Source organism: Oratosquilla oratoria, chromosome 12 (assembly GCF_046742065.1).
Source record: "Oratosquilla oratoria isolate Oo_2021 chromosome 12, ASM4674206v1, whole genome shotgun sequence".
In the NCBI taxonomy this organism is placed as follows: Eukaryota; Metazoa; Arthropoda; class Malacostraca; order Stomatopoda; family Squillidae; genus Oratosquilla; species Oratosquilla oratoria.
The window spans coordinates 22,346,328-22,359,565 of NC_134788.1; the positions used below are offsets into that span (position 1 = coordinate 22,346,328).

Below are 13,238 nucleotides of genomic sequence, written 5' to 3' on the forward strand. Positions count from 1 at the left end.
ATGTTTAACATGAAATTTACATTGACTAATAGCTCCTAACATAATATATCCAAACTTAACCAAGGGTGATGCTGGAATAATACAGACATCTCATGTGAGGGTAAAATCTAAAATTCCCATCAATCATATATATATTTGAAAGGCAAATGTTCAAACAGTGTTAATATTTTTTTAATAAAGATTCAAACTACATGTTTGTGTCATATCTATTTTGATTGGTTCTGGTCTGTTTTGGTTGGTTACAAGGGAAACTACCACCAAGGAATATTAATAAATTTACTGCATAAGAATAAATATTGAGAATGAAGACAGAAATTATTTAATACAAATATAATGTATTTTGGTATGCAATCTACATAGCCAATGTGATCTACAGATAACTTGTATAGATACTGCATAAGAATAGATATTGAGAATGAAGACAAATTATTATAGATATACAATAGTACACTTTGGTATGCAAGCTACATAGCCAACATCATCTATGTATATCATATATGGATACCACCTGGGAATGTTAATAAATTTACTACATATAAATGAATATTGAGAATGAAAACAAAAATATGCAATTTGCAAGGCCAATGTGGTCTATGTATAACTTTTGTGGATCACCAAGGAATGTTAATAAATTTATTGTATAAACTTACCAAGAACAATTCAAGTACAGTACTCAGGAGGCCAACATGAATGCTCAGTGTTTCTCCCAGCTGAATATGGTGGGCTTCTGGTCATGTGATATTGACATATTAATATTGCACTGCCTGCGAGAATATCAGATGTTCATGATGTAGGTGTGGTATAATAATGTCCGTTCCTGTGCCTGTTATTCAAAACTATATCAAAACTACAAATAAGAAAACAAATAGGTTTCCATCTCAGAACGAAAGATTGACAGATTGTTGCTGGTGTTATAAGTTGTTCATGTGAAGTCTTGAACAGTAAATTACCCTAGACATAAAGCTTTCTAAATGATGTGCTTTTATTAGTTTTTTATACTGTAATCTTCCAGAGGTGTCATGTGTGTTCGATATTTACCCAAATTGATCATACTTGAGCTTCAATTTGTTTTGATTGATGTAATGAGATGGGTGAGTGGGGTTCAGGGCTCTTGTGTAGAAGTATGTACCTGTGGAAAGGATTATGGTTTCTGTCTTCAGGTGTTCTATTAGGGTAGTTCTGGCAGTTGTTCTCAATGATATATTTCATGTGGTTTGTAAGGTATGTATATTTTCCAATTTTTGAAACCATGCTGTGGAATCATAGTTAAAGATTGTTTTCAAGAAATTTGTAGATTGTGATTAGAGTTTCCTTCTGCCAGTTGTAGCCCATGCTTGTAACTGATCTTGACATGTTTTTTTATTCAGTAATTTATTATTATTGTTATTATTAATATTCTTTTATTTATTTATTTTTCACTGTCGTCTCTTTGACATATAAGGTGAAGGTTAATGTTTTAGTTTGTCTAAGTAGACTTAAGTGTACTTAAGCAGTAGTTACTATGCTGGGTTACCATGAGTTGATCTGCATAGGTGAGCACTTTAGTTTTACAATCTAGATCTGGAGATGGGGAAGATTTGAAAAGGTTGATTAGTGCTTGTGAGAATATTGTTTGTTGGGGGTATTCTATTGCAGTCTTTTTGTCCTAGGAGTTTTGTTGTTTAAGGTTACTCTGTACAATCTATCAAGAAGTTTATTATCCATAGGGTGCCGCTATCTGTTTACGAAAAAAATGGTAGGTACGAATCTAACTTTTGTGTATGAGATGATCTGTGTACAAGGTGATCTGTGTACGAATTGTCCTTACTCCCAATTTTGTATGTTCAAAGCAGTCAAATAAGTACAACAGAATCACCTGTTTGGATTTAATGGCGTGTTAAGTATTAAAAATGACAAATTTTTGCATCTTTGACAGGACAAGGACGTAACCATAAAAAGGAAAAAAAAAAATCAGTGGCATAGTTACCCACAGAGTCCATATATCCTCCATATAACACACCATTCAGAAGAAACCTAATTTGTTGTGAGACATATGTTGCTTTCGCAAAAATAATCACAGGTTATAATGATGCACACAGAAGAAAAAGATTTCCAAAGTGAACTTTGCAGTACAACTTTTTCAGAAAAGAGTGATCTCAAAATGCACAAGATGATCCACACAGGAGAAAAGCCTTTCAAGTGTGATCTTTGTGATGCAACTTTCTCAGGAAAGAGTGGTCTGAAATATCATGTGATGACCCACACAGGAGAGAAGCCTTTCCATTGTGACCAGTGCAGTGCAGCTTTCACAGGAAAGAGTGCCCTTAACAGACATATGATGACCCACACTGAAGAGAAACCTTTCCATTGTGACCAGTGTAATGCAGCTTTCAAGCATAAGTTTCTTCTAAAAAGACACATGATGACTCACACAGGAGAGAAGCCTTTTAAGTGTGGCCTATGTGAAGCAGCTTTCTCAGGGAGGAATGATCTTGATAGACATGTGTTGTCACACACTGGAGAGAAGCCTTTCCAATGTGATATGTGCACTGCGGCATTTACGCGAAAGACTTATTTAAAAAATCATATGATGAACCACACAGGAAACAAGCCTTTCCCATGTAACCAATGCAGTGCAGCTTTTGTACGAAAGGTTGATCTCAAATATCATGTGATGATACATACAGGAGAGAAACCTTTTCAGTGTGACCTTTGCAGTGCAGCTTTCTCACAAAGACGTAAACTCAGAAGTCATATGATGGTCCACACGGGGGAGAAGCCTTTCCGATGCGACTTTTGTGATGCAGCTTTCCCACAAAAGAGTGATCTTGAAAGACATGTAATGACACATACAGGAGAGAAGCCTTTCCAATGTGAGCAGTGTGATTCAGCTTTTTCACGTAAAGGTGCTCTTGAATATCACATGATGACCCACACGGGAGAGAAGCCTTTCAAGTGTGACTTTTGTGATGCAGCTTTCTCAGGAAAGAGTGATCTCAAAAGGCATGCAATGACCCACACAGGAGAGAAGCCTTTCCAGTGTGACCAATGCAGTGCGTCTTTCTCAGGGAAAAGTGGTCTCAAATATCATGTGATGATCCACACAGGGGAAAAGCCTTTCCAGTGTGACCTGTGTAGTGCAGCTTTCACGAGAAAAAGTGGTCTCCAAAGGCATGTAGTTACCCACACCGGAGAGAGACCTTTCCCCTGTCATTTGTGTGATGCAGCTTTCAGACAAAATTCTGACCTCAAAGAACATATGATGACACACTCAGGAAAGAAGCCTTTGAAATGTGGCCTGTGTGATGCAGCTTTTGCAGGAAAACGAAATTTGAAGAGGCATGTGATGACCCATTCAGGAGAGAAGGCTTTCCAGTGTGACCTTTGTGTGGAAGCTTTTTTACGGAAAAGTGATCTAAAAAATCACATGATGATCCACTCAGGAGAGAAACCTTTCCAGTGTGACCTGTGCATTGCAGCTTTCATTCGTAAACGGGATCTCAAATATCATATGATAAACCATACAGGAGAGAAGCCTTTCCATTGTAACTTTTGCAGTGCAACTTTCTCACGAAAGTATAATCTGAAATGTCATGAAATGTCACACACAGGGAAGAAACCTACCTAGTGAAGCCTGTGTGATTCAACCTTTATAGGAATGAGTGATCTCGAAAGGCATGATGCATACAGGAGAGAAATCCTCCTAGTGTAAACATAAAAAAAAAAGAGTGAGAGAGAGAGAGACAAAGGGCACAGGTGAATAACATTTCACACATGAATTGTATGACGTAGATTCCTTTAGAAAGAGTATTACCAGTAAAGATGTGATAACCTATACCTGAAAGAAGCCTGGAACACAAACTTTCCTCTCAAATTAGCTTGGTTTCTATTGCCATTTAATTTTAGGCAGGAGAACTATATAGTAAATAAGAAAGCTGATTATTATATTTTTGAACTAGGAGTCATACAGTTTGTTACCATTCATTTTTAGTTGGCTAAACCTTGAGTGTAAGGTTAAATATATTGTATTTTAATTCTTTACAAGGTAGATTTTAGCACTTGCCAGATAGTTTTAATCTGCTGTATTGGTATCTGTGAATGAAAAAATAAGATAGATGCTGTGAAGCAGAATGAGTTACACCTAAGGGATTAATAGATTTGGTTTTATATACTTTGAATTATCTACATTTCTGTGTACATTAGAAAAGTATACATATTTCCAATTTGAGAGTTAGGAGTGTTTATGTCAGCAAGGGTTGAGGTTCCTTGTTATTAAGGAATTATATGTGAGGAAGTATTTATATGAGTGTTTAGTTGTGACAGTTATTATCCTTGCCCTTTGTGCTTCTTCAACCAAAAGTAGTAGACATGTATAGTAGATCTCAACTCACGTCTGTTGTATCCTGAACCCAGAAAATAAAGTATTTAATACTTTAATTTTCCTACTTTCAGAAAAAGGTGTGATGTGTAAATAATTGTGAATGTAAATAAGTAGACATAGCAATTACACTGGTTCAAAAATGTAATAATACATAGAGATATGCTGGTTATAGAAATCTTGTATGATTGATACCCCAATATCTACTCAAAGGTTTGATAATAATGTATTTTCAGGGTTTACAAAAGAAAGTGGAATAGTAGAGGTTGAGAATTGGAAAGAGAATCTAGGCAAGAAATAAAGTCCCAAGAAATCGAGACATTGCAAAATTGATAGAGAAACTAATGGATCTGAAAGCTGAATACAGGGCAATGAATAGAGAGGTGAACCAACTAAAAAGAACTAATGCCGAGACTAACAGGGAGCTTGATCTAAAAAAGGAATTAAACATGGTCAGAAGTGAAAACAAAAGAATAGAAAATGAAGCTTTGAAAAAAGAAGTGAAAAAACAAATACAAGTGGTGACTGAGAAGGTTGGAGATAAGAAATAAGACATGTTTCCAAGAAATAAAAAAAATCGGTGGAAGGTGCGAAAAAAAGATAACTTTAAAAAAAATAGTACAGCAACAAGTGGAAGAAAATGCTAAAGAAACAGTAATTAAGGAAAAAGAGAATTGGGTCAGAGACACAGTTGATAAAAAAAAGTGCATTGTAATTTATGGTATTAAAGAAAAGCATAATGTACCTAGATACCAAAGAGAAAATGAAGAGAAGAAAATTGCAAAAGAAATTCTGAAAGAGATACAAGAGGAGGGACAAGTAATGGACAAAGAAATAGAGTACATAGGATGGAACAGTACTCTAAAGAAAATAAAATATAGACCACTAAAAATCAAAATAAGGTCTCAAATGATAGCAGTACTATAAAAACAAAAGCAGCAAAGCTGGCAAATAGTGAAAATTACAAAAATGTATAGATAAAAATAAAGAAATGAGTGATGAGGAAAAAGTGAAAAGACACTAAGAAATGAAAAAATGAGAGCAGAATAAAGATTGAAAAGAATGAGTTTTTTGGATGAGTACTAGACCTGAGGTTGAGAAAATGGTATATAAAAAAGGAGGAGAAAGGAAAAAAAAAAAAATAATGTATACCAACATAGATGGCATGATTTCAGGACTAAATGAATTAAATGACTATCTGGCAGTAGAGAAACCAGACATAATGGGAATTGTGGAGATGAAATTAAAAGGTCCACTACCACCTAATACTGTGGGACAAGGTTTATACAACCATTGGATGAAAAATAGAAAGGAGAAACAGGGTGGAGGAGTCATGTTTTTGACTAAGGCTTAAATGTGACAAAGATAACAAGGAAAAGATGATGTGGAATTGATTATGATAAAAGTTGAAAACAGTGACATGAAAAGTAGAAAATTTGTAGTAATATATGTGCCCCCAAAAACACAGTCTTGGACAGATAGTGATAATTCTAAAATGTTGGAAGACACAAAACATGCATTGAATTACTGAAAGGAGGAAACATAGTAATTATGGGTGATATTAAAGAAATATGTTGGGAAGAAATGGCAGTGAAAGGTGGAGAAGACCTTTAGGGAAATATACTACTGGATATGAACATTGAATACACAATGACTCAATGGGGAAAGGGAAATACTAGGTATAGAAACCATGAAGAACTGTCAAGACTAGATTTAATGTCAGAGCATGATATTGTGGATAAAATGGAATGTAAGACACCTATTGGGAAGAGTGATTACATTCTAATAGAGTTTGAGCTAAAAGAACAAACTTATTTGAGAAAAAATGAAAAACATAGAAAAGGAAGACTAATGTACAACAAAATGGATTTTGAGAAACTCTGAAAATTCTTTCCAAATGTAAATTAGGAAAGCTTCCTAAATGAAGAAACAAAGATGGAAGAGAAATGGAAAATTAAAAGAAATTTATAGAGAGGAAATAGACAAATGTGTATCAAGGCGGAAACAAGAAAAGGTGTACATTAAGTGCGGGTACAACAAAAAATATAGTGAATCTAAAGATAGAAAAGACAAAGCTTGGAAAAGAAAAAGAAAAAAAAAACAGGTTAGTGGCAAATATCAAACTAAGAAATGAATATGTAAAAATATGCAGGGAGGAAAAAAATATATGAAAAAGACATAATAGAAAAATGCAAAGACCAACCGAAACTATTCTACAGGTAAGTGAATGGCAAACTAAAAGATAAACAAGAAATAGTGAAACTGTGTCAAGGGAATGATGAATATGTACAAGATGTAGAAATGGCTGAAATTGTAAACAAACCTTTTAAATCCGTATTCACAATTGAAAGTACACAGAATTGGGATGAAGAACGGAAAGATCCCTCCCCAATGAAAGAAGTAACTATGACATAGAAGGAAATAAGGGACCAAATAATAAACCTTGACGTCAAAAAATCACATGGTCTGGATGGAATTGCAAATTGGATATTAAAAGAATGTATACATGAACTAATGGACATAATACATAAGATAATTGATTACTCATTCAAAGAAGAAAAGGTACCACAAGATTGGAAAAATGCAAATATTGTACCAATATAGAAAAGAGGGGGGGAGGGGAATCCAACTATAGACTGGTCTCTCTCACAAGCACAATAGCAAAAATGTGTGAAAAAAATATCAAAAGTAGATGGATTAAACATCTGGAAGAAAATAATATACTGAATCCAAAACAATTTAGCTTTAGACATGGAAGATCATGTGCCACAAATTTGATTTGCTTTTACTCGAGGCTAACAGAAATCGTGCAAGAAAGGGACACATGGGTTGATTGTGCTTTCCTAGATTTACAAAAAGCATTTGATAAAGTACCACACAAAAAGCTACAAAGAAAAATCAAAATAATAGGTGGTGTACAAGGAATGTTATTGAAATGGATGGGAGATTTTTTGAATGGGAGAAGAATGAGGGTGGTACAGATAAAATCTCAACCTGGGAAGAAATGGTGAGTGGAGTCCCACAAGGTTCTGTATTGGCTCTGATAATGTTTGCCATATTTATAGATGACATGAACTTCTTTGCAGATGATGCAAAACTACTAAAAGTAAGTACAGAACAAGACTGTGAATCACTACAGAAAGACCTGGATAAAGTCTGGGAATGGAGTCAAAAGTAGGAAGTGAACTTCAGCATCAAGAAATGTAGTATAATTGAGTTAGGAAAAAGTAAAATATCGGGGCAATATAAAATTGGTACAAAGGAAGTAAAAAAAAGTTAGCTTGGAAAGGGACCTAGGAGTAATTATTGACGAAGACATGTCACCAGACAAGCATATCAACAAAATAGAAAATATTAAGAAATATTATCTTGGAATATTACATTGCTAACATTCATGACTTAGATTCTCAACTTCTTGCATATGATTAATACCTCTCACAATACATCTGAGCAGAAATTAGCCAGGTTAAAATTCAAAGTGAAACACTGAGTATAACAGGTTACTACAGTGGAGAAGAGATTGGGATAGGGAAATGAAGAGCAGGGTTGCTGTTCTCTGTAGGGAGTATCAAGTTTCCTCTGTAAACAAAAATTATGATACATCCCTGAAACAAAGTACCTGTATATGCAAAGACAAAATTATCATGAACATTAGGATATAAATAGTCTCCAAGAACACCTTGAAAACTAATCAGTTGCTGAAAATATTTACTACTTAATGAACCACTTTGACACTAGATTGACTAATTCCAGATGTTTGGTAAAAGGACAATAAATATCTTGAGTGAATTATTTGCCAAGAAGAGTATATGGATCAGGGATGTAATGACATATCAGGAGTATATACTACAAAATCTCATACATCTTTCGCCATAGTCTACAAAAGTTAAATATACATGTAGTGGTGCTCTTGATGCAGATACCAAAATGTTGATTTACCACCCTCTAAGAAATGGCCACCCTTGCTGAATACTCAGAAATAAGTATTAGTCAATTAATCAATCACACTATTGCCCCAGGTCTTTCTTGTAGGGGAACCATGTTTCCAAGGTAGACAACATCCACTAGATTAACCCACAAGCACTCAAGGAAGAGATACTCTCTGTCACAAGATACACCATGTAAGGATGGAGCCTTAATTGGTATGACATTTACCTTGTTAGAGCTATGTATAGACCGAGATAATTTTCCCCCTTACAAGGGAGGTAGCCAAGTCAGAGGCATGTACTTATTCCCACCCATTTAACTCCCACCCCCCTCCCATCTCAGCTCCTCATGGATGATAGGTTATCCCTGCATCCATGAACTGCCCTGGGTCAAACACAATGGAGCAAGACACAGGACATACACAGCAAGGCCGCCTCACTTATTCGGCGACCCCCCCCCTCCATCCCCTCATGTGGAAAAAGAGAAGAAGGGGAGAAATTAATTTATTCTGCATCAAAACATTCACACATAAGCACCCACCTACCCCCCCCCCCCGATCCCCCTTCCTTGCATGACAGTCTAATTCATACACTGTCTCCATTCATCCTCCTCTCCTTCCTTCTCCCTTCCTTGCTCAGCAGACTTTCCCCTCTTGCTCAGTACTCCCTTCACCCCATCCATCTATCTTATCCAAGGTTGTCCCTCAATTTCACTCCCCGCACCTCTGCCTTCCTCACCTCTTTTACTAATCTTTCATCACTCGTTCTTTTCATGTGTCCAAATCACCCCAATAATCTTTCATCAGCTCTATCTGCCATCTCCTTTTCCACTCCCGCTCACCTTGTTTCTCACTCTATCCAGCCTAATAATCCCTACCATACTTCTCAGACATTTCATCTCAAACATATTTAAACTTTTCCTCTCTACTCTCATAAATTCCAAGTCTCTGTTCCATAGAGTGCCATCAGTACAATCACCCCTTCATACAATCTTCTCTTTGCATCCACTCCCAGTTGCCTATTTATCATAATACTTTTTAATCCCCCAAGTAATTTACATGCTTTTCTCAATCTGCAATTTACTTCCACCTTTGCTCTCTTTCCTGCCATGTGTGACCCAACATACCTAAAGGTAACCACTTCCAGCCTCTTTCCTTTTAGACTTAGTTCCAACTCACTGCCACCCTATACAAACAAAAGCACCTGCTCCCTCCCAGGTGTCACCCCTCAGCTAGCCGAACCAATAGCAAACACACTATCCCCAACATCTTACCACATGGAATAGGGCATACAGCAGCCCCTAATAAAACGAGATGTAGATGATCTCCGTTATCGCTTCAGTCTTCACAGCTGAATTTTTTGCCTTCTTCACTGCCTTATACATTGTCCAAAAGTCTCCCTGCATAATATATAATTGTACCAGATTTCTACAAGCAATCCTCACCTATAAGTCCCGCCATGTACTGGTCCACAAAATTCACACATCCAAATCTTTCCCTGCTTCAAGTCTATAATTTTGATGTGTGTTATTCAAAGTTGGCATCCCTGGTACTGAAAATGTTGACAATGAGGGTCACGGGGCGGTATCCACAACTTTCGTTTTCTCCATTCCACTACCAGTAACAGACCATCAATCAGTTCGTCGATCAACAAAGAAGAGGAGCAGAATACTCGACAAATATCAAAATAATCTAACCCTATATACACATGTAGCTATATATCAATGTAACCGACGTTTTTAAACAACACTACGACTAACAACAGGAGAGTCCTGATTCACACATGATCAAATAACAGGATATGACCCCTCCAACTTGGCAATACACGACCCCCTCAACATCACACATACTTCTAGACGGCCCAATGTACACAACTTCCTGCAAATATTACCTAATCTGTCATCTGTCCACCCAAACAACACTGACCCTACACTGGAACCTGGGTGACAAAACATTAACACTCCTGTTATCTCTGCACAACCTACAGCAGATTTTTTTTTATTATTGCCCATGCAATATAATGTAATCCAAAGCAGCGGCGCGGGATTGTCCATAAGGTTAAAACCACTGGTAACTACAGCCCAGCATACAACAGCAGCAACCAATCCCTTGCACCGCGTCAAAGGCAAAATTCGCGTTCCGTGGTTTCACTTTTTCGAGACTGTAAGGCTGCATGCAGCAGTAGGGCGTGTCATAGGAAGGCGAAAAAAATGAGTTTGAAAAATCGGCCCATGGAGTAAACTATGTAGTTTTATATGCAGAATCGTGCGATATCTTTAAATCTAAAAACTTTTAATTTTTGGCTATGTGATTTTTAACTTTAAATTCTACGAAAATTCAGTATTCCTAGCCTTTTACCAACACCCCTAAATAGCTAATTTAGCGTAAAGTGAATGCATCAGATTAATTTCATAGGATGGAAATGGATTCATAATAGTAAAACGAATGATCGTGATACAACTGACACATTTAATATTCCTTTAGAAAACAAAACAAAAAAATACAATAACCTGTTTTACTACTACGATCCTATGTTGCTGTACACCATAGAGAACATGTCTTTCTTGCCTCTGTTCCTATTCATCACCTCCCTGCTGACCACCTGATCTCGAATGTAACCGTCCCGAAGAGGCTGTACACGTGACTGCTGGCCTCGCTCACTTGCCGCAAACAACGCTCTATACGCTGGGTCGTCAAATACAGCATATGCAAGCTCAACGGGTGGAGGGCCAACTGTGATTCTTTCAAACCTCGGATTTATTTCCAACTCGGTGGCAGAGTCCAGCATCTTGTCGAGAGGACCAGACCATCTGTTGTTTGAAAGAGTCTTGCCATCCAGCTCCTGGGTCAGATGAGGTCATAAACAATCCAGACCAGCTTTGTCTCCATCTTCCGCTCTATCCACTGCATGACCCTTGCCACCCTTGCCACCCTGTGTTGGTGCTGTCCCTTCCAATGGCCTTCAGGGTCTGGTCTATGTTCCTCTCTTTGAGGCAGTTCACAATGTTATCTGCCACCATCTTAGTTGATACCCTTTTTCTCTGGAGTGAAATTGCACAAATATTTCTCTCCTGGCTCGCTGCAGCAGGAGTGGTGTTCCTCCTTCACCATAGCAGGTAGCCCTTTGGCGGAATCTCCAACTTTAACCCATTCAACTCCGATGACAAGATGTCTTGTCATTTGGTCAAATAAAACAAAAAATCATAAAACACCAAAATGTTTGATCAAACACCAGAAAAATATGACGTCAGTCCTCCTCGCTTCGCTCGCGAGCGAGCGAAGCGAGGAGGACTGACGTCATATTTTTCTGGTGTTTGATCAAAAATTTTGGTTTTTATTATTTTTTTTAACTGGAGGCTTGAACTGAGCGTTAGCTGGAGTGCACTGTGCCAAGACAGTTTTGGTCATATCACTGGCAATGTCTTTATTTGTGTAAGTTCTTTGGTTCTTTTTGCTGGTTTGTCTGATTAAAACATCTCTCAATGTAGGCAACTCCGATTTCAGGAGTTCTCTCTCAGTCCCAAGATAGTGACTGAGATGGCTGGGTTTCTGGTTCCTCGTCCTGACAGCAGCAGTCTTCGTGGTTATTATCAATTTATAAATGCTTCAGAATCTGAAACGAAAAGAAAAATTGTTAGTTGCTTGTTAAAGAATGAAGTCAGAAAGCAATGTTCACTGTTTAATTGAAATGCAGCTGTACATTAGATTTTCGAAAAACAATCACGCTAAGTTTTACCAAACAAAAGGTTAGAAATATTTAAGTAATTTTTTTAATAAACACTAAAATCTAAAAAAATGAATAAATAAATGATGAGCCATTTGTTTTAGCTGACCTCCCCTCCTATGACACCCTAATGCAGCAGCATCCTTCCTGACATCCGTCCATTCAACCAACATAAACATAAACTATACTTAACCCATTCAACTCCGATGACAAGATGTCTTGTCATTTGGTCAAATAAAACAAAAAATCATAAAACACCAAAATGTTTGATCAAACACCAGAAAAATATGACGTCAATACTCGCTTCGCTGCGAGCGAAGCGAGGATTGACGTCATATTTTTCTGGTGTTTGATCAAACATTTTGGTGTTTTATGATTTTTTGTTTTATTTGACCAAATGACAAGACATCTTGTCATCGGAGTTGAATGGGTTAAGACATCTATAAACACTGCACGCCAGACACAAACATCTGATCCGTCATATTACACCCAGACCTCACCACACAGACTGTCTTCCGCACCTCTCTCCGTGCGGTATACACGAAAAATAGTGTATAACTAAGTTAATATCGCCCATCACATGTACTGTTACCCGTGGAAAGTGAAACAAATTCACTTCTCGTAGAAAATAAACACACACTTCGCTCCACGGCCAAGACCATAGCAATGAGGCAGAGGACGTGGGATCAACGCCCCTATCTTGATCTTCAGGCGACATCCCCCCCTGGATGCCCATTTTTCAATACTTGGATATCTGGGTCGACGCCAGGCTCTCCTTCGCTCCGAAGGTCAGGTACCCCCGCGAGGCCACGAAGACAAGATTAAATCTCAGCCATGACGAGACCCCGGCTAGGTGCCGGGCACAGTGTCCTCCGGACGTATTCTATTCAAGCGGTATGTTTTGTGATAAACTATGCCGCTGTGGCTCTCATCTCCCTCCGGCTCAGCTCGTGGGAGAAGCTCGAGGTCTTCCGAAACCAGGCTCTCCGCACTAACACTGCCCTTCATGGACCAATGTGATGAATCTTAGGAGACGGGAGTTAACTACCCTCGCCTACGGGCAAGGAGGCTTTCTTCTTATCTTCTCGTCCAACTTTTGACCGGCCCAAGGGTGACTGAAGTGAAGACCTCCCTCGTGAGTACCCTGGACATCGGAGACACCACCGGTACTACTGGAGGGTCCATGCGGTGAGTACAGTCCGCGCCTTTAACCCATTCAACTCCGATGACAA

General features: G+C 37.9%; 1 protein-coding gene across 1 annotated transcript in view; it reads left to right on the forward strand.

The window, feature by feature from the left end:
- LOC143031086 (uncharacterized) overlaps nt 1-5,956 on the forward strand; it is an 8,262-nt gene extending 2,306 nt beyond the window's left edge. Inside the window, exon 2 of the mRNA XM_076194500.1 lies at nt 1,916-5,956. Within this exon, the coding sequence (XP_076050615.1) occupies nt 2,066-3,607 (1,542 nt within the window). The 5' untranslated portion in view covers nt 1,916-2,065 and the 3' untranslated portion in view covers nt 3,608-5,956. The remainder of the gene's footprint in view (nt 1-1,915) is intronic.
- The last annotated feature ends 7,282 nt before the right edge of the window (nt 5,957-13,238 follow it).